The sequence below is a fragment of the Bos indicus x Bos taurus genome, unplaced genomic scaffold (genome assembly GCF_003369695.1).
Source record: "Bos indicus x Bos taurus breed Angus x Brahman F1 hybrid unplaced genomic scaffold, Bos_hybrid_MaternalHap_v2.0 SuperScaffold_100350, whole genome shotgun sequence".
Lineage (NCBI taxonomy): Eukaryota > Metazoa > Chordata > Mammalia > Artiodactyla > Bovidae > Bos > Bos indicus x Bos taurus.
In genome coordinates this window covers 1-22,303 of record NW_020867085.1, presented here as the reverse complement: position 1 = coordinate 22,303, position 22,303 = coordinate 1, and the positions used below count along the sequence as shown (strand labels likewise).

General features: G+C 43.2%; 1 protein-coding gene across 2 annotated transcripts; it reads right to left on the bottom strand.

Moving 5' to 3' along the window:
- Positions 1-5,217: 5,217 nt before the first annotated feature.
- LOC113888540 (zinc finger protein 678-like) lies at positions 5,218-12,411 on the bottom strand. 2 transcript variants are annotated; one of them, XM_027535610.1, is made up of 4 exons: positions 12,285-12,411; positions 10,725-10,820; positions 9,077-9,078; positions 5,218-6,573 (listed from the first exon to the last, which is right to left on the bottom strand). In XM_027535610.1, exons 1-4 carry the CDS (start codon positions 12,316-12,318, stop codon positions 5,218-5,220), a joined length of 1,488 nt encoding a protein of 495 aa, XP_027391411.1. In that variant the 5' UTR covers positions 12,319-12,411. The 2 variants fall into 2 exon arrangements, with proteins under 2 accessions (XP_027391411.1, XP_027391412.1); XM_027535611.1 differs by lacking the exon at positions 9,077-9,078 and having other exon boundaries at positions 5,218-6,491.
- Between the last annotated feature and the right edge of the window lie 9,892 nt (positions 12,412-22,303).

Below are 22,303 nucleotides of genomic sequence, written 5' to 3'. Positions count from 1 at the left end.
CCATATAGCCGTTTAATCTGCAACTGCTGCAGTGAAAAAGAAGAAAGGGTTTTCTTGTTTCTCTCACCCTTTTCTGAGCTCTTTTCTGACTTTCTGTGTTCCTGAGCTGTAGTGGGTAATCAAGACTAACCTGATATGCTAATCACATCCCGGTGCTCCACTCTATTTGCAGATCTTCCCAGCTAGTTCCTGTCCTTCCTTTTTGCATTACAGAGAGCAGGCCGCAGAACAATTCACGAGAGACAAAGGACCCTACTTCTTGGCTACCTGACCCAGCCTATGAGGGTTTTGAAGAAATGCAAGAGGAAGACCCACATTCAGGAGCCCTGAGGGAAACCTCACTTTTGGCACAACTGAGACCACAGGAAGGGAGGATTTAGGGCAGGAACTTCCAGAAGCAAAGGTCAACCTGATTCCCTGGGGAGGGGCTCTTTCTAGGCTGGGTGTGGTGGTCCAATGGTCTGTGCCCTTAGGGGAGGGGAGGGGAGCGGTGAGTGTTTGGTGGGAATCACCTGGGGGTCTTGGGTTCCTGCCAGGCTTTACTTGCAGAATTCTTCCCACAGATCTCCCTCATCCTTAGTTTTTTTTACCCCCCTCTGCAGCCTGGGGACACAGATTTTCACAAAATGATTTGCATTGTGACCACCTCTCTGCAGGTGTGGCACCTCCAACTTCAGAGACCAGGAGCCTAGAGGTGTTTCCATCAAGGCTTTCTTTGAAAACAAACCAGAGGCAGCCGGAGGCCTGGCGAGCTGCAGTCCATGGGGTCACAAAAGGTGGGACAGGACTGAGCAGCTGAACTGAACTGAACTGAGCAGGACACGCTAGGTTAACAGTGTGTATGGGCAGAGATAAATGCCTTTGAAAATGATGCCCTAAATGCTATCTGATGACCAACCAAGCAAATAATGATTGGTGTTGTCATAAGTTACATTACACATGAATTTAGACGTGAGAACGTTGTTGTTCTACTTCCTGTGTGTGTTTTTCTAGGTTTTATGAATCAATTGCTACAGTTTGTTGTCTGTTCCATTTAGAGAACTCTATTTTCTCACATCTTTAAAGTATAATGACTAAGGAAAAATTAAAGATAGAAGCATGTCCATCTTTCTAATATTATATATTCTAAAAAATATTCAGTGTGCATGCACCAGTACCAACTTGGTAGAAGATTTAGTTTCACAGCAGAATTGAGAATAAGGTATAGACGTTTCCCATATACCTCTTGTCCCAACACGTGGACAATTTCCCTACTTACCTTTCCCCACCAGAGTGAGCATTTGTTACCACTGATGAATCTACATGGACAGTAAATAGATAAACTCTTTAGTTTACCCTTATGTTTCTCTTTTAGGGATGTGCACTCCATACCTCTGGTTAAATGTATAATAACATGTGTCCATCACAACAGTTTAACACAAATTATTTCAAGGTCCTGAAAGTTCTCTAGACTTAGGATATTCATAGTCCCTCCTTTGAAACCCATGGCAACCACAGACCTTTTTAATCTCTTCTATATTTCCTACTAGATTCCCAGGTGATTGAGTGGGAGGAAATCTGCCTGCTGATGCAGGACATCCAGGTGATACTTGGGTCAGGAAGATCCCCTGGAGGAAGAAATGGAAACCCATTCCAGTATCCTTTCCTGGGAAATCTATGGAGAGAGGAGCCTGGCAGGCTACAGCCCCTGGGGTCACAAAGACTCAGACGCAACTGAGCACATATGGACATTTACCTATGCCAAAATGTCATCTTGTAAACTTCCTACTTTTTGTAGCATTTTTGAATGGGCTTCTTTCACTTAGTAAAATGCATGGAATGATTGTCCATGTATTTTATGCCTTGAAAGCTTAACATCCAAAAGCTTAAGAACTACCTCTGCGCCTATATTCCTGCTCAGTAAATAAGTTCATCAACACCATTTTTTTAGATTCCATAAATATCTGTGAAGACAATATTTGCACAAATATAGAGAACAGGTGTGTGGACACGGCAGGAGAAGAAGAAGGGCCCCATTGACACACATACACCACCGTGGCTGAAATGCTGGGTAAGACTCTTTCGAGGCCCTTGGACTGCACGGAGATCCAGCCAGTCCATCCTAAGGGAGATCAGTCCTGGGTGTTCATTGGAAGGACTGATGCTGAAGCTGAAACTCCAGTACTTTGGCGACCTGATGTGAAGAGCTGACTCATTTGAAAAGCCCCTGATGCTGGGAATGATTGAAGTGGGAGGAGAAGGGGACGACAGAGGATGAGATGGTTGGATGGCATCACCGACTCAGTGGACGTGAGTTTGACAAACTCTGCAAGTTGGTGATGGACAGGGAGGCCTGGCGTGCTGCAGTCCATGGGGTCGCAAAGACTTGGACATGACTGAGCAAGTGAACTGAACTGAACTGATGGTTAAAACAGGTTAGCTAGTGGGAAGCTGCTGTATAGCACAGGGAGCTCAGCTTGGTGGTCTGTGCTGACCAGAAGGGTGAAATGGAGATCATGGGAGGGAGGTTCAAGAGGGAGCAGATTTATGTATACTTATGGCTGCTTGATGATGTCCTACAGCAGACACTAACACAACATTGTAAAGCAATTATATGCCAATGAAAAATATATATGCATCTCAAAAGGAAAAAAGGCTAAACAGACTGGCCACCCAGTGGTGGATAATCCATCTGACAGTGCAGGGGCCATGGGCTGGATCCCTGGTCCAGGAATACTCCACATGCTTTGGGGTAACTAAGCCTGTGCGCCATAACTGCTGAGCCTGGGTGGGGCAGCTTACTCTTTTAGAGGGCAAGAGGCAAATGAAAGATGCTCACCAGCGGGAAACAATAAGAAATGCAAACAAAGCTACAATGATGCATCACCTCATGCCAGTCAGAATAACAATTAGCAAAGAGCCCACTAATAGTATCATATTATAATTCTTAGCATGTTCTCCAGGCTGAAGAGGCCTGGAGATCAGAGAACCTCCTACACGGCTGGAGGGAATGTAAACTGGTGTGGTCCCTCGGGAGGACAGTGTGGAAGTTCCTTAAAAAACGGAACCTCCTGACATTCAAGGAAATGAATTCTATGAAAAGTAGACAAAACAGATTAATTGACAAACTGACAAGTTTTGCAGTTTTTAGTAAATCCTCTGCAATTCTAAAACGACCAGTTTGGATCTAGCATTTCTAAATTCTCAAAGTTAAATGTGTACGAATACACATACACTCACATATTCCTTCTTGGTTTTCTCACTGCTAACATGTATACCTTCAGATATTTATATATTGTATTCAATGTGTGTTATATAAATTATATTATGTATGCCAAGGCCATGAGAAAACAGTTCCTTTAAGCCTAGATAAGAAACATGTGCTAAGAATTATACTGGGTAAGATTTTACAAATCTTGGTTCAGAACTTTACTATCATGGCTTTTAATTATTCTTTTTGTGACTTTGTTAAATTTACATTTGCTTAAGTGAGCCCCTGAAAAGCTTTAGCTAACAGAAGAACAAAGGACAATTGAAGCAGGTGAGTTTCTGACTCTAGGTCCTGAGAGAATTCACAGGAAGCTTTGAGGGCCCCTGAGGAAAGTCAAGGCTAGAACCAGGCAGAGAAAGCTCCAGTACTTGGGGTTCAGGCCTTTATAAAGGACCCTGGGTGAAGTGCTGTGGGCTCCCCAGGCTGAGCGTGGATGGGTCCATTCAAACCAAGAGGAGCAGGATTCTGGTGAGCTCTGAGGGTGTCATTGAAGGGGGGCCTGTGCAGTAGACCCTGGGGTTTGGCAAGACTGCTGATCTCAAGGAAGGGGGTCACCTAGTGGAGGTGCTCACAGGACTGGCTTGTGTGAGTTCAAGGACCTGCAGGCTGCCTGCTCCCCAGACAGATGCTGAGGCAGCAACAGCACGGACCAGTCAGGGAGGCTCTCAACAGTACTCTGTATGGTCCTTCTTATTAGAACCATCACAATGTCCGAGTAGTTTCAAAATGGGAGAGGAGATACAACACAGAAATGGTGGGAAATATATGAACTTATGAGAGTTTCACGCCAGTAAGGGACTAATTTCTACAGATGCCATGCCCCTGTGCTACAGATAGTTTATTGTAACGTTATCTTTCCTGCAACCTTAAATAGGTGGGAGAGGTTCATGCTGGTGGTGCGTTCACCCTTCACTCATTCCACGTCAACTGTAACACTAAAAAACCATTCACTTTTATTAATTAACATACATTAATTTTACACAGATGGAATAAAACCTTTTACAACTGTTGTTTGATCCTTGATTAAAATACAGATTACAAGCTTCTAAAAACTTTCCTGTTTCTCTGATGAAATGATCTATGAATGTGATTTATATGGTTTACAAAATGGAGGCTAATTTAGTAAACATGGATGGACATTTATTATACTAATATGACTTTTCCAGAAAGAGTTTTCTATACTTACATCAGGTAGCAGAGAAGGTGTCCTTGCTTCAAGCCTGCCAGGTAATATGCATGATTTCTCTATGTTGATGTTATAAAAATACCTTAGATTTTAATGAACAACCCTTGTTTTATGCTTAAAAAGCAAGTGACATAATTACTGAAAACTTAGAGCAAACTTCCGTCTTACTTTGAATTATTCCCTGAACACTTACATCATGGTGACAACACAGATGTTTGACATCAGTGACAAATACCTCCATTTAGAGGTTTGGTGTGCATATAACATTACTGTGTTCTTAATCTTATAAATTGGAGAATAAATATAAATGGTTCCCACCTCATATAGAAGGGCTTCTCTTACAATTGAGGCAACAACCATCAGAAACAGAAGTTCATATATACAGTAGAAACAAATCACAGCATAGTAACTTGAGAGTTGAATTACATTCGTTTTGGTTCCTTAATGATCTCAAATAACATTAATATAAACAAGGATACATGAATAATAATTATACCTCTGCAAATATCCACCCCTTCATCTTGTGATCCATACTAACATATCAATTTTGTACGTGTTTTAATTATGGCATACTTGCTACAGTGTTTCTGTTTAGAGTAATTCAACAAAAGTGGTACTAATGAAATGCTTTCATGAATTCTCTGGCATTGCTTTCCTTTTGCTGTTTGATTAAACACTTGTCTACATTTTTGTATTTCATTCGTGTATCTTTCCAAAGTAAACACTCGTTTTTTCAAAATTGTATACTTAGGACCAACCTTTTTTTATCACTGATTCATTTCTAGGGTTTCTCTGCAGTATGTATTCTCTGATGGTGAGTGAGGTGATGGCTGTGATGAAATCCTTTGCCACATTCCTTACATTTCTGAGATTTCCCTGCAGTATGAATTCTCTGATGTTGAGAAAGACCTGAACTCCGGGAAAAGGCTTTGCCACAGTCTGTACATTTATAAAGTCTCTCCCCAGTATGGATTCGTTGATGTCGAGTAAGATGTGAACAATGGATAAAGGCTTTGCCACAGTCTTTACATTTATATGGTTTCTCCCCAGTATGAATTCGCTGATGCTGAGTAAGAAGTGAATAACGGGTAAAGGCTTTGCCACAGTCTGTACATTTATAAGGTCTCTGCCCAGTATGGATTCGTTGATGCTGAGTAAGAAGTGAATAACGGGTAAAGGCTTTGCCACATTCTGTACATTTATAGGGTCTCTCCCCAGTATGGATTCGTTGATGCTGAGTAAGAAGTGAATAACAGGTAAAGGCTTTGCCACATTCTGTACATTTATAAGGTCTCTCCCCAGTATGGATTCGTTGATGTTGAGTAAGATGTGAACAACAGATAAAGGCTTTGCCACATTCTTTACATTTGTATGGTTTCTCCCCAGTATGAGTTCGCTGATGTACAGTAAGACTCAGATGCCCGTTAAAGGCTTTGCCACATTCTGTACATTTATAAGGTCTCTCCCCAGTATGGATTCGTTGATGCTGAGTAAGAGATGAATAACGGGTAAAGGCTTTGCCACAGTCTGTACATTTATAAGGTCTCTCCCCAGTATGGATTCGTTGATGTCGAGTAAGATTTGAACAAGAGATAAAGGCTTTGCCACATTCTTTACATTTGTATGGTTTCTCCCCAGTATGAGTTCGCTGATGTACAGTAAGACTCAGATGCCAGTTAAAGGCTTTGCCACATTCTGTACATTTATAAGGTCTCTCCCCAGTATGGATTCGTTGATGCTCAGTAAGAAGTGAATAACGGGTAAAGGCTTTGCCACAGTCTGTACATTTATAAAGTCTCTCCCCAGTATGGATTCGCTGATGTTCAGTTAAAGTTGAACTATGCTTAAAAGCCTTGCCACATGCTGTACATTTATAAGGTCTCTCCCCAGTATGAATTCGCTGATGTTGAGTAACACGTGAACAATAGATAAAGGTTTTGCCACATTCTGTACATTTGTATGGTTTCTCCCCAGCATGGATTCGCTGATGTTCAGTTAAATATGAACTCTGATTAAAGGCTTTGCCGCATGCTGTACATTTGAAACATTTCCTTCCTGTATGAATTTTCCTATGTCTACTTAGATTTGGTGAGTTACTAAAGACTTTCCCACATATATTACACTTGTAATGTTTCTGCTTAGTCTGAATATTCTGCTGTTGAATAACTTTTGAAGACTGGTTAAAAGCTTTAGCATAATCATAACAATTATAAGTCTTCTCTCCAATATCAATACTCTTATACGTATTAATAGTAAGATTTGAGCTTTGATAAAATATATTCTTATACTTATTATGTTTAGAATTGTCTGAAAATTGATGTCCCTGTTGTTTCATGAGATATGAGTCTTGGTCAACATTATGCCCAGTTTCACTGCATGAAGAGCTTCTCATTCCATCATGTATACTCTTGTAATTATTGGGGGTAGAGCTCCTGCTTAAGGCATTACTCATGTTGTTACGCTTGTAAAGTTGTTCCACACTAATTATACCTCCATATGTATTGAACAATGATGGTTGAATAAGGTCTCTCCCATTATTATCCACATTACAGATTTTGGAACAAGGAGAAAATAGTTGTTGGTTGAAGAACAATAAACCCTTGTTAAAGGATCCCTCAAAATGATTATATTGGGAATTTCCCCCCTCATTTTCAAGTTTCTGGTTTCCAGATATGTTTGAATGTATATTTAATAGACACCTATGCTCAGAGTTGTTTGAATAAGTATTTGCAGTAGAGACTAGATGACTTTCCAGATTTTCCACCTTTCCCTTCAGAGAACATGTATGTTTCAAGAGTTGATGTAGGTCTTTGCTGACAAATATACACTTATCTGCGGATGTTGATGACCGAAATTGGTCATCTGAGATTGGTTTTTCCCTATTTGATTCACATCCTTGATTTCTTTTGGCGGTAATGTTTACATTATGGGAATCTGTACCAATTTGGTTTTGTCCATCATAACATGCTCTCTGTTCTTTATGTGCCCTCATATATTCCCAGTCTTTGGTTAAATGTAAATTTCCAAGGTGAAATCTTTCATATATTCCTAGCTTTGCTGTTGGGAATAAATCTTCTAAGCCTGGCTTTTGGGTCCTCAAACCCTGGGTGTCGTGAGAAGACACAGCTGAAAGATACCAAATAATAAGTTATTCTACTTACTATTCTCGGGGAATATGGTTTACAATTTACATACAATTAGCATACACTGGCTAGATTAAGCCTAAAACTGAGATAGAAGAAGTCAAGATGGCAGAGGATTCGGAAGACGTGGAGTTCATCTCTCTCCACAAAAACATCAAGAATACATCTTGAAGTGGAAAAATTCTCACAGAGCCCTGCAGAACACGGGCAGAGGAACTTGGACACCTGAAAGGACAAGAAAGATTCCTGCTGAGCCAGGTAGGACAAAAGAATGAGGGAGGAAAAGGAAGAGGAAAAGAAGTGGGATGGGACCCACAAAACCCTGGGGGGACTGAAGAGAGGAGAGGTCTCCCCATCCAGGGAAGCCCCTCACTGGGGGGAGCCCAGTTGGGACAGAAGGAGAGACTCATTCTCTGTGGGAAGAGAACACTGCAACCAGTGTGCAGGACAGAGTGAGACCTGTACACAGGCTGCTGAGCCCAGCCCTGCCCACGCAGCCTGAGAGGGTGTCCACCGCTGCATACAAGGGCTGGGTGCTGGAATGTGGGGACTGGAGAGCAGACCCAGGCAGAGGACTGCGGTTGGCTGTGAGGAGACATCCTGAGGGGACAGGAGGGAGGGAGGAGCTCTGCAAACGGGATGCTTGTGGAGGAAGCCTGAACCACCAGAGAAGCAGAGCAGCGTTGTTGAGTGATGCCCAAAGGGAAGAACCCCACTGCAGCCTCTCTGCCCCTGTGCCTGTCCCTGCCTCTCCAGATACTAGGAATGGCTCCCACCTAGGTGGGTGATCTCACGACCCCCACAGCTGCTTCCTCCTCCCCAGCCGCCTCCCCAGTGGGCTCCAGGGGCACCTTCAGAGCACACGCCTGTGGGTGGTCTCAATGTTCAGATGGCACTGAAACCACAGCTGAGCCCCCAGGCCCTACCACTAAGAAAGAAAAGCTGAGATCTCTCCTTGCAGCTGTACAAACCATGGTGTTACACCCCACAACTGGCTTTGTAAACTCAGCTCTGACAGAACATCTGGATGGAAACGAGGCTCTGGCAGTCAAGACCAGTCTGGCTTTAGCAATTGTAGACTTTGTAGGCATTCCCATGAGGCGGTTGGGCCAGGTCGCATCTAAATTGCCTCCATAGCACTGCAGGGGGTCCAGCTCCACAATGAATGTACACCTGGGACATGAGACTACAGTGGATCTATGCTGGTGACCTGGTGAAAACAACATCTGAGAGACACCACGGTCAAGTGCCATCATGCCCATGGTTCAGGTGGGGCCAAGATCAATGCCAACACAGGGTCACATGAGAGCTCGCACAACACATGGATGATGACCCACAGAGCACGCTCCGAGGTGAACATCCCCCGAGGAGCAATCCTCAGTGGCTTCTCTCCCAGTGGGTGTGCTCCAGTCCCACTGGGTCAGAAGCACCATAGATCAGAAACACAGCTAAGTAGATCTGGGGACTCTACTCCACTAATCAGGAAGCAGACCCCACCCCTGACAGGGCAGTGACAGCCACAGAGGAAAGACAAAGCTCCCCTCAATATTCAGACAGGCTCTGGTCACAATAATAACAATCAACTCCCTATCAAGGGGATAAGGGCACAAGTCTCTGGACCACCTCACCCACCAGGGGCAGACACCAGAGCAAGAGGAACTAGGATGTGCAGCCTGCAGAACAGAGACCACAAACACAGAACACTGGACAAAATGAGATGACAAAGGAGTATGGTGTAGAGGAGAAGTCAAGACAAAAACCTACAGGAACAGCTAAATGAAGAGCAGTTGGGCAATGTAATGATTAATTTTACCTTTAAGTAATCAAATTTACAAACAAAACATTTTCACAAATACTGCTGCTGCTGCTGCTAAGTTGCTTCAGTCATGTCTGACTCTGTGTGACCCCAGAGACAACAGACCACCAGGCTCCCCCATCCCTGGGATTCTCCAGGCAAGAACACTGGAGTGGGTTGCCATTTCCTTCTCCACAAATACTAATGCCTACTAATTATTTAACCCACTTCTTACCACTCATGTTGTTATCTGAGCATGTTCTAATAGAATCTAAAATCGTAAATGATATTGACCTAGAACTAATCAGAAATAGATGGCATAAACAATAAAGTCCTGGGATGTTTCATAAGAAACAAGATAGATTTAATAAGGTAAGAGTTCTTGAGAAATAAAATAAGAAGTGAGACTTGAAAAATATGGTGAGAACATAGGGAACTCTATTCAATGCTCAGTGGTCACCTAAATGGGAAGGAAATCTAATCAAGGAGGGAAATGTGTATATGTATCACTTATTCTTTCTGTACAGCAAACTAACATAACTTTGTAAAATGGCATTATTGGAAGAGAAAAATTTCTTTTTAAAGATTCCTTTATATATTCTATAAGCTTAATAGTGAAGAACAATCAGAAAAAAGCACGGAGGGAAATGTCTTAAATTCTCATGCCAAGAATATATTTAAAACTCTATGAGTTAAATAAATATATTCAAGTATTTTAGCATTAAGGAATTGGGGTAAATATACTTAACACATTTAATGTTAGTTCATATTAAAAAAAGAGGAACTTTAAAGTAAAATTCAGGTTTGCATTTTCTCATTTTAGCAAAATATTTTATGCAGTGAAGAAAGAATTTGAGTATGAAGTTTATAAGGTCATATGTGTAGTTTCTAGTGGGTTGGAAAATATAGGGTAGAAAACAAAAAATATTTGTCCCCAGTATTCCTAGAAGTGTGGCAATTTGTTCACAACTCCACCCACACACTTCTGACTAGGGACAGAATCAGAACTTTTAAAAGGGCTTAATACAGTTACTCAGAAATGTGCACAGATTTTCTAAAACCTCCCAAAATGGAAGAGCTATCAGGTCATGCAGGTTGTCCCAAGCCAGACAAGTATTTTGGTTCTCACTGTGAATGTGAAAATTAACCGCTGGAGAAAACTACATAAACGATAAAAAGAATCAGGAATGGGTCAGGAGATGACCCTCTATGACAGTGACAGAAATAAACCCAGGCTAATCCAAAATCATTTCCACAGCAGATCTTCTCAAACCACACCACGAAGTATGACTTCCTCCACAATGCTTGTCCCTCTCACCGGATTTTTCTGCTCCATCCATAGACACATACCTGGGTGCACGGCTGGCGTCTCCATTCTCCGTATATCCCAGGGATCCTTCATTTGCTCCAGAAATGTGACCAGGTCCGGCTTAGAGATCACAAGACCTGTTCATCAGAAAAAGGAATATGTGTTTTCCCAGATATTCATCAATTTCCAATCCAATATGTGTTCAGGTGAGAGAGAAGTCAAGGAAGAAAGTTAAAATAGCCTTAAAAAATGATTTTACCAAATAGTTTATTGGAAGCACCTTTAAAAGACAAATGCTCAAAATCAGGTTCTGATATTATGCTCAAGTACTACTAAGGCAAAAGCTAGTAGTAGAAATCCGGTTTTAAGAGGAGAGTGGCACTATTTTATACCACAGAACTTACAGAATTACCACTAACCTAGAATGAAGGATATGCAGGTCAAGAAGCAATAGTTAGAACTGAACATGGAACAACTGTACCATTGGGAAAGGAGTACATCAAGGCTGGATATTGCCACCCTGCTTATTTAACTTATATGCAGAGTACCTCATGAGAAATGCTGGGCTCGATGAAGCACAAGCTGGAATCAAGATTGCCGGGAGAAATATCAATACCTCAGATATGCAGATGACACCACCCCTGTGGCAGAAAGTGAAGCAAAACTGAAGAGCCTCTTGATGAAAGTGAAAGAGGAGAGTTAAAAAGTTAGTTTAACTCAACATTCAGAAAACTAAGATCATGGCATCCAGTTCCATCATTTCATAGCAAGTAGATGGGGAAACAATGGAAACAGTGATAGACTTTATTTTGGGGGGTCCAAAATCACTGCAGATTGCGACTGCAGCCATGAAATTAAAAGATGCTTGCCCCTTGGAAGAAAGCTATGACAAACCTAGACAGCATATTAAAAAGCAGAGACATCACTTTGCCAACAGAGGTCCATCTAGTCAAAGCTATGGTTTTTTCCAGTAGTCACGTATGGATGTGATATTTGGAACATAGAGAAAGCTGAGCACCAAAGAATTGATGCCTTTGAACTGTGGTGCTGGAGAAGGCTCTTGAGAGTCCCTTGGTCAGCAAGGAGATCACACCAGTCAATCCTAAAGAAATCAACCCTGAATATTCGTTGGAAGGACTGAAACTGAAGCTCCAATAATTTGGCCACCTGATGTGAAGAGCGGACTCACTGGAAAAGACCCTGATGCTGGGAAAGACTGAGGGCAGGAGGAGAAGGGGGCGTCAGAGGATGAGATGATTGAATAGCATTATTGACTCAATGGATATGAATTTGAGCAAACTCTGGGAGTTAAGGAAGGATAGGAAACCTGGTTTGCAGCATTCCATGGGATCACAAAGAGCTGGACATGATTTAGCGACTGAACAACAAGGAGGCAGATTACATCAAGGAAGAAGAAGGTTAGAATTATAATGACCCATAATGAAGTCTTTCTTTTAAATGTCACAAATACCCTTTTTCCCCTACAAAGTAGGGATCTGAACCTCTACTGGACAAAGCAGAAAATTCGAGGAGACATTCTAGAATGAACGAACCAAAACCCTGAAGGTACTTAAGGGATTCTGGAAGGCAGTTATCCTCACCCAAGGAGGCCAGGTTCCCGTAGTTCTCTAACATCACGTCCCTGTATAATTCCCGCTGACCGAGGTCCAGGCACTCCCACTCCTCTTGAGTGAAGTCTATGGCCACATCCTGGAATGTCAGCCGTCCCTGAAATACAAAGGACATGAGCCATGTATGTGACCCAAGATGAAACCAGCAAGAGAAATGGTTTTGATTTAGGAGAATGTCTGGTGTTACACAAGAATATAATTTTTATACAGCCGTATTTTCCACTGTATTTCTAACCCAGGAAAGGAGAATGAGATATGATCCACAGACCACTATAGAAACTATTCTGATCTGGAAGAGAAATTATAAAACAATCACACCAACACTGACCTATCTATTTTTGAGAGTTGTACTCGTGTGACACAGGATAAACTGTCTATCAGGGAAAGTATGTTAGTCACTCAGTCATGTCTGATTCTTTCTGACCCCATGGACTGTAGCACGCCAGGCTTCTGTGTCCATGGGATTTTTCAGGCAAGAATACTGGAGTGAGTTGCCATTTCCTTCTCCAGGGGAATCTTCCCCACCAAGGGATCAGACCCAGGTCTCCCACATTGCAGGCAGACTCTTCACCATCTGAGCCACCGGGGAAGGCCCTTATCAAGGAGACAGGAAATATTTTTAAAAAGCATGCTCTGATCTAAGAGTTCTGGAGTGGGGCCAATGTGCCACATTTTAAACAAGCTTATTTTAACTAGCAGTGTTGAAAATTCTGATACATCAATGACCATTCTGAATAGCAAAGAAGTAGACTAGTAAGGTAAGAATTTATACTTAACTTTGAATTTTAAGTGTTTTTCAAAATTGATGGGTCTGATAGAATAGTACCCATAGCAGCAATAATCTTTTGAAGTAATTAGTATATACTATATGTCTTTCTCGGAGAAGGCACTGGCACCCCAACTCCAGTACTCTTGCCTGGAAAATCCCATGGACAGAGGAGCCTGGTGGGCTGCAGTCCATGGGGTCTCGAAGAGTCAGACACGACTGAGCGACTTCACTTTGACTTTTCACTTTCATGCATTGGAGAAGGAAATGGCAACCCACTCCAGTGTTCTTGCCTGGAGAATCCCGGGACGGGAGAACCTGGTGGGCTGCCATCTATGGGGTCGCACAGAGTCAGACACGACTGAAGCGACTTAGTAGTAGTAGTAGTATATGTCTTTCTAACAGTTTTTACAGAGTCTTGAATGCACCACATAAATAATATAAAATCAACATTGTTGTTCCACCTTTTTGCAAATATTTTGTCAACCATTGCTTAAATGACAGATTTTAATTTTCCTTCAGTTTATGTGAACTAAAATTTAACTAGTAAAACACAAATACACAGAGACAACACTAAAGAAAGTTTATACAAGTTTTTATAGGGTCTTCCCTGGTAGTCCAAGCTCCCAAGTCAGGGGGCTGGGTTCAGTCCCTTGTTAGAAAACTAGATCCCACACGCCACAGCTAAAGTTTGCCTGCTGCAACAGTCTCCCACATGGCTCCAAGATTCTGCAGGCTATGAACAAGACACAACTCAGCCAAACACATAAATATGTGTATTTTTTAAAAAGAACTTTATATAACTGGGGAGAATACCAAAACAAGAAAAAAAAATTAACATTTTCATGCATACAGACATATATTAAAATGAGACTATATACCTATTAAGAGTATTAAAGAAAAGCTAACATTCAGAAAACGAAGATCACGGCATCCGGTCCTATCACTTTGTGGCAAATAGATGGGGAAACAGTGGAAACAGTGGCTGACTTTATTTTTTTGGGCTCCAAAATCACTGCAGATAGTGATTGCAGCCATGAAATTAAAAGATGCTTACTCCTTGGAAGGAAAGTTATGACCAACCTAGACAGCATATTAAAAAGCAGAGACATTACTTTGTCCACAAAGGTCCATCTAGTCAAGGCTTTGGTTTTCCCAGTAGCCATGTATGGATGTGAGAGTTGGACGATAAAGAAAGCTGAGCACAGAAGAACTGATGCTTTTGAACTGTGGTGTTGGAGAAGCCTCTTGAGAGTCCCTTGGACTGCAAGGAGATCCAACCAGTCCATCCTAAAGGAAATCAGTCCTAGGTGTTCATTGGAAGGACTGATGTTGAAGCTGAAACTCCAATATTTTGGCCATCTGATGCGAAAAGCTGATTTGTTTGAAAAGACCCTGATGTTGGGAAAGATTGTAAGCAGGAGAAGAAGGGGACGACAGAGGATGAGATGGTTGGATGGCATCACCAACTCATTGAACATGAGTTTGGGTAAAATCCAGGTGTTAGTGATGGACAGGGAGGCCTGGCATGCTGTGGTTCATGGGGTTGCAAAGAGTCAGACACGACTGAGCAACTGAACTGAACTGATTCATGTCAATAAAATTGAGATGATTTTTAATGGGTTAAAATATATACATCTACTTGTGGATGATATTCTTTGTATATTTAAATACACTAGGGTGCAAACATATACAATCGTATAAGATAAATTAGAGCTCTTGGTTCTGAAACTTTGATTTTCTGAAAAACTGTATCATTTTGTTGAGCTGTATCTTAGAAATTCAACATAGGTGAAAACAGATTAGCACCAATATGATTGTTGCAAATATTTTGAAAAAAAAATAAGTAAGAAGACTATGTCTGTGATATGAGCATGGAGTGTACTGGAAACACCACACCTGGGCTTGAGTGATGAAAACCCCACTCCCAAAACCCAGTGTCTATCATCAACACAGTGAGTGTTCATTTTCCAAAGCAAAGAGAAACCAAGAAGATGCGGAGTTTCTCCACTAACTGTGAGGGTTTTCACACCTTCCTCACTCCATTTTTCCACAGCCTTGTTTAAAGACAGAGGGAAAAAAATGAACTTCATAGCCTGATAACCTCAGAGAAATCACCAGAGCCAGTGGACATCATCTGTCATGGTGTAAATGGATCACACGGAAGATGCACTATCAGAGCCTGGGCATTTAGGAAAAAATAAGGAAATTATAAGTTGAACCTAACATAAAAAGATATCAGTTTAATGCAAAATTCATTTTATATATAATTCCTCTGTTTTGTCACCTAACAATGTGTTTAACTAGTAAGTCTTAGCATTACAGAGGACAGTATCTCCTAGTTTTCTTTTTATTTCTGAGCAGTTTCTGAAAAATTCTGGATCACTGAGTTGATTTAATATATAAGGGCATTTTTTAACTCCTCAAGAGCTGAATCGTATCCACGTGGAAACTCATGATGGCATTTCCCCTACTTGCCTAAGATCCCAACACCGAACCACATCCCAGTGGGAATGTCGGATACCAGTGCCTCTCCGTGTTGATCTCTCACAAAGGGAATATATTCACCAGCTGAAAGTCACTAATTCACTTTGAGAATTCATCATGTTCTATAGAAAGCCAGGATACAGACAACGGAGAACAGGCTCTGGGACACAAGGGAGAGGTGGTCTAGAGAGCCGGTCTTCACGATAAGAAGAAAAGGAAAAAATAAGCAGTTGATAACAAATACCCAGGCAGAAAAATTAGAAGCAGAGAACTAAAGGTTTGCAGATTCTCAGTCCAGGCAGTTCAGGAGGAAAAGCAGACACAGCCCCAGACCTGGAACAGGACATGTACCTGAGAAGCTGCCATTTCCTCCTCTTCTTCCCTCCTCCTGTGTCTTCTCTGAGGATGTTATGTAGCAAACACACCTCTGCATCTTGAGAAAATACCTTCAAAGGCATCCGCACAGCTCTTAACCCTGCAACCACTCACACTACAGACAGAAGGCCCTTGAAAAGCTGAAAAGACCCACCTCCCCTGTCCTATCTCAGCAGAGATTCAGGAACAATCACTTCCTACCTGGAGACCAGCCTGTGGACTTATTTCTTGATTGTTCTCTCCCCACAGAGAGCTCCTAACCCTCTGCTCACACAGACCATGTGAGCTGACTGACTTCCCCGGTCCAAATCCAGTTAGACCAACCCTGCGGCCTCTCCTTGGACTGAAGCCCGGCCTCAGCTCTCACAGGTAGACCAGGAGCCACGTCCTTAAACCCGGGCCTCCCCTTAGAGTCCCCTGGAAGCTCTTCCTACACACACACTGATGCTCCCACAGGACAAGAGACAACTCTGTGGGGAGGGGGCACCAGGAGGTCCTTGCCTAACACTGGTCACGTGACCCTGATGGGAAACAGATGGAAATCACTTTGCCAATGAATTTCAGTGAATGTGAACCCCTCGAGGTCAGGTCCCCACTGCTAGAAGTTATGAATTTGAAGGTCTGAGGTGAGGTCATTAAATACGTCTTTAGCAAGTTTCTCTTTTCTGATGCTTCTTCCCCAAGACCCACACTCAGGGAGCCCTGAGCTTGAGCCCTCTCACTCAGCACAGCTGAGACCTCTCAGGAGGGGAGGGTTTAGGGTGGGAATTTCCTGAGGAGGTCAGGCTAGAACAGGCAGAGAAGTCCAGTACTTGGGGTTCAGGCTTCTAAGGGACCCTGGGTTGAAGTGCTGTGGGCTCCCCAGGCTTGAGCAGGGATGGGTCCATTCCAACCAAGAGGAGCAGGGATGTCTGGTGAATCTTGAGGGTGTCATTGAAAGGGGGGGCCTGTGCAGTAGACCCTGGGGTTCAGCAAGACTGCTGGTCTCAAGGGAAGGGGTCACCTATGTGGACGTGCTCACGGACTGGCTGGTGTGAGTTCAAGGACCTGCAGGCTGCTTGCTCCCCAGACAGACGCTGAGGCAAACAGCATGGAGCAGTCAGGAAAGCTCTCAACAGTACTCTGTATGATCCTTCTTATTAGACCGTCAACATGTCCCTGCACGTTACAGATGAGGGGGAAAAGTACAAGGATCAAATGTGGGAATATATAGGACAAATTATATAGGCTTAAGGGCATAACAGATGTCATCCCACTGTGGCTACCTAATAGGTCACTGTCCAGGTATGCTTACCCTGCAACCTTAAGTAAGGTGGGAGAGGTTAATGTCCGTGGTAGGTAAACCATTTCATCACACATCACCTGTATCACCAGAAACCATTCAGTTTTATTGATGAAATGTATGAATATCACACACACTATATGGAGAAGGAAATGGCACCCCACTCCAGTGTTCTTGCCTGGAGAATCCAGGGACAGAGGAGCCCAGTGGGCTGCCGTCTATGGGGTTGCACAGAGTCAGACACGACAGAAGTGACTTAGTAGCAGCAGCAGTATGAAGGATGAAGATTATCTCAGTGGAGAGGAAGGTTAAAAATCATAATGAATCATCACGAAAGTCTGTCTTTCTCAACTCATGTATTCCCATTACTCCTAGAAAGCAGGGATCTGAACTCTATTATAAGAAGCAGAAGAATCTAGAAGACATCTAGAAATGCAGGAACTAAACCCTGAGGAACCAAACCAAAATCCAGGCCCTGAGCAACTAAGCCCGTGTGCCACAACCACTGGGCCTGTGCTCTAGAGCCCGAGAACCACAACTGAGCCCATGAGCCAGAACTACTGAAGGCCAGGCACCCTAGGTGCTGTGCTCTGCAGCCATAGAGCCACCGCAGTGAGAAGCCTGCTCACGCAACTAGAGAAAAGCCCGCACAGCTATAAAGACTCAGCACAGCCAAAGATAAATAATAAACAAAATTATATATTGAAAAAAATGTTGTTCGGACGTCCAGAGGAGTCAGGCCTCACAGACCAGTTGCCCTCACACCTTTCTCTCATCTGGCCTGAACCGGAACACTCAACTTTCCAGACGGATAGCAAAGGATGTCTCCTGAGGATCTGCATTGCCTGCAATCCCTCATCCACCCCCACCAGGCTAGACTTCCACCCTCAGCTCCTCCCTTCCTTGCGTCCCCAGCTCTGTCCCTTCCAGCCCCACTTGTGGTCAGATTTTTCCCTCCATCACTGTCTGGATGCTCCTGGCAAGTCACTTCCCCTTCTAATCTTCCTAGTCTGGAAAAACAGAGAGACTCCCTGAGCCCGTCTCACACTATCATTGCTGGAAAAGGCATACAATGAATGCCTGAGGTTTACTGTGTTCCTGCCTCAATTCAGGACCCCTTGTACCACCCATTCAATGAACATTTTTAGATTTTCCTCTTCCCCATCCCAGTGACGTGGACTGGGCATTCATCCTTAAGCAAAGACTGCTATGCTGATTTCTGAGTGAGAACACCATGAACTGCCTCACTCTCCGTAGAACGGTCGACACATGGTCCATCCAGTGAGATTGTGGGTTGATAAAGGATAGTCACGCTCTTCAAGGTCTCCAATAATGAGGAATCAGTCCTTAGCATTTCCACGTATTTTGCCATTGGAAATTGTTTGGGGTTACTGGAGGAAAGGAGTCATTTCCCCCTGAAGAGTTGCCCTTGATCTTGAGTTTCCAATCTGGGTTACTTGGGGGGAAGAAGAATTTGCCTGTCTCTCCTCCACCGCTGACCTCCAGATGATTCATTCTCAGCACCTGGGGAGACAGGCCATGGAGAGTGATCGACAGATGCTGAAACCACTGACTAATCTTGGAACTCCAGTGTGCTAGCTCTATTCAGATGGCTCCTGTGCTCGAAGCTCTTCAGACCCCTGATGAAGCTCCTATCCTTGCCCACACCCACTTACCTCCCCAGCCCGGCCAGAATCTGGCCCGCAGATGCTTAACCCAATTGACTCCTGGTGCCCTACACCCTTGTGTGGCTGCTGCGTTGCGTCTGATTCTTTGCCATCCTTTGGACTGTAGCCCACCAGGCTCCTCTGTCCCTGGGATTCTCCAGGCAAGAATACTGGAGTGGTTGTAATTTCCTCCTCCGAGGGATCTTCCTGGCCCAGGGAAGTAACCTGAATCTCCTGCCTTCCAGGTGGATTCTGTACTGCTGAGCCATCAGGGAAGCCCACCCTACACCCTTAAGTCTCTTTTTTCACATCACGGCAGCCCGAGCCACCCACCTGCTCTGGAGCCTCCAGCTTTTCATCTTGTAACTCTCCTCTGTCCACATTCAAATCCTTCTTCAATTCACCGCTGAGTTCAACGCAGCTTCTCCACGCAGCCTTTCCTGATTGCCCTACCCAATCAGAAGGGGGTAATCTCTCCCTTCCCAGAATTATCAAGTGATTTCCTTTTTAATTTATTTATTTGGCTACGTTGTGTCTCAGTTGCAGAAGGCGGGCTACAGGGCATGGAGTTGATCGGCAGCAGGTGGGATACTCAGTTCGCCGACCAGGGATGGAACCTGTGTTGCCTACCCTGGGAGGCGGAGTCTTAACCACTGGACCACCAGGGAAGCCCCTATCAAGTGATGTTATTTGTTCTTTTCTGGAGAAGTGATTTTTTCCTCGTGACAGAGGTGATTTGTTTTTGTGTAGATGCCAGATAGTAACCTACCCTGCTCTTCATTACTCAACAAATTCAACCTGTTTAGGGATGCAATATTGCCCGCTCAAGCACTACTTTGGCCTCCTTTGCAGTTAAGAGGGGACCGTGTGACATTGCTTTAGTGGAAGTGAGCTGGGGATTCTTGGGGAAGTTTTTGCTTCCTGATACTGTCCTTTCCTCTTTCCTGTCCTTCCTTCTTCTTCCTCCTAGAATATGGATGTGATACTGGATGTGGAGCGCAATTTGCAACCATGAGGTAACCATAAAGAAGAAAGCCACTCATGGTGATTGTTCACTTAAGGATGCTTTAGCAGAACAATTCAAGAAGCCTAGTTCCCTGACGGTCTTGGAGAGCTGCTATGCCAACCCTGCAACAGCCTAGCTCTGCACATCTTTTTTAATTGACGTATAGCTGATTTAATGTAGTTTCTGCTGTATAGCAAAGAGATCAATTATACATGTATATACGTATACATATATATATATATATATATATTCTCTTTTGTATTCTTTTCCTTTATGGGTTTATACACAGATACTGAAAATAGTTCCCTGTGCTACACAGTAGGGCATCGTTGTTTATCCATTCTTATTGTAATAGTTTGCATCTGTGAATCCCCAAACTCCCAATGCATCCCTCCCCCCCCAGCTCTCCCTTGACATCCAATCCTATATCAAGCAGATTCCTGTGCCCTCTGCAGAGCTTAGAAATGAACTTGTTTGATAGTCATTGATACAATGTTCACATCTATCTCACCTTTCTGAAACTATTCCCCCTACACACACTTGTTTTTTTTTGAAAAGCACCAACTTCAGAGCAGGAGCCCAGGGTTTGAGTGCTGATTATGTCAGCTATGACACTGATTCATTGGGAAACCACAGACAACTGCTTTTCCTCTCTGGGCCATTTCTGTGATAATTCTGCAATAATTCCTGGGAAAGAGGCAGAATGAAGAAATACGTCTGGGCATGACCTTCCTTATTAGCATTTTAATCAAGCATTACCAAAGACATCATGGGTATTCAGGTTCCAAGGTTATTTTATGTCCTCAGACATTGGGTTGGTCTCAATTGATTTCTGGTAAAATATTCCAGCAGCCGCCACTGTGGAGCTCGTTGGCTTTTGCCATAAACTCCGGTCTGCATAAGGATTCCAAGACTTCTTTCCAGTAATTTTATAGACAGGGGCTAGCAACAATCCCTGATGTAGAATATGTGTGTGTCCTCCAAAATCCAAATAGCCAATCAGACACTGGGCTTCTAACTTCTTTTTTCCTCCAAACACCCTGTACTTTTCATATTAACAACCTGTGTGGGTTTGGGCAGTTTTACTGGTTCCCATTTATTATGTCCAATCAATTTTGGTTGAAGGGAGGATTTACTGTCTCCTGTTTAATAATACTAGAAAGGGGAAATGTTCCCCAGTCATACAGGGTATCTATTTATTAATACATTGAGGTAAAGGAGGAGACACAATGACTTCCCAAGAAATTTGTTCAAACATTCCAATCTTCATCCAAACTCTCACAGTTAATTTCATCATTCTTGCATTTCCATGGTTTCCCCACCAACTGTAACTCCTATTAGGCTGACCAGCATTCGTCCCACTACTTCATGGCAAATAGGAGAGGAAAAAGTGGAAGCAGTGACAGATTTTATTTTATTCACAAAACCACTGCAATGGTGACTGCAGTCCATGAAATTAAAAGACATTTGCTCCTTGGAAGGAAAGTTTGACAAACCTAGACAGCGTATAAAAAAGCAGAGACATCACTCTGCCGACAAAGGTCAGACTAGACACAGCTATGGCTTTTTCTACTAGTCATGTATGGATGTGAGAATTGGACCATAAAGAAGGCTGAGCAATGAAGAATTTTGCTTTTTACATTATGGTGCTGGGGAAGACTCTTCAGAGTCCCGTGGACTTCTAGGAGATCAAATCAGCCAATCCTAAAGGAAATCAACCCTGAATATTCATTAGAAGAACTGATGCTGAAACTGAAGCTCCAATATTTTGGTCACCTGATGTGAAGAGCTGACTCATTGGAAAAGACCCTGATGCTGGGAAAGACTGAAGGTGGGAGGAGAAAGGGGGAGCAGAGGATGAGATGATTAGATAGCATCATTGAGTCAATGGACATGAATTTGAGCAAACTCTGAGAGATAGTGAAGAACAGGGGAGCCTGGCATGCTGCAGTTCATGGGGGTCACAAAGAGACAGACACTGAGTGACTGAACAACAAGTTTTAGAATCACAGAGTGAGGCTCCTACGTTAAGGAGTCCCAGAAACATGCCTTCTCTGTTTTATTGCTAATGTGCATATGGCTTTGAGTGCCCTACTGGAAGTGGGGCCTAGGAACCCAGGCCCTTTAATGAATCTTTATCTTGATTAGGTTATGGGACCATCACCATCAGGTGACTTGCAATCAGATTTCCCATTGTCCTATCTGTCTTGTGGCTTTTTAAATTCCCCCAAACAAGGGTAGATAGAGCAGACTTGATTGAGGTCCTTCAGTGCTAGGGGACGATCCAGGGTTCCCCCTGGTCCACCCAGTCTCCCAGAGTGCTGCACTGAGACCTTTATTTTGACCCCATCAATGTCCCCTTTATCCCCATTCTTTTTTTAAAGTTTCATTAATTAGTTAATTTTT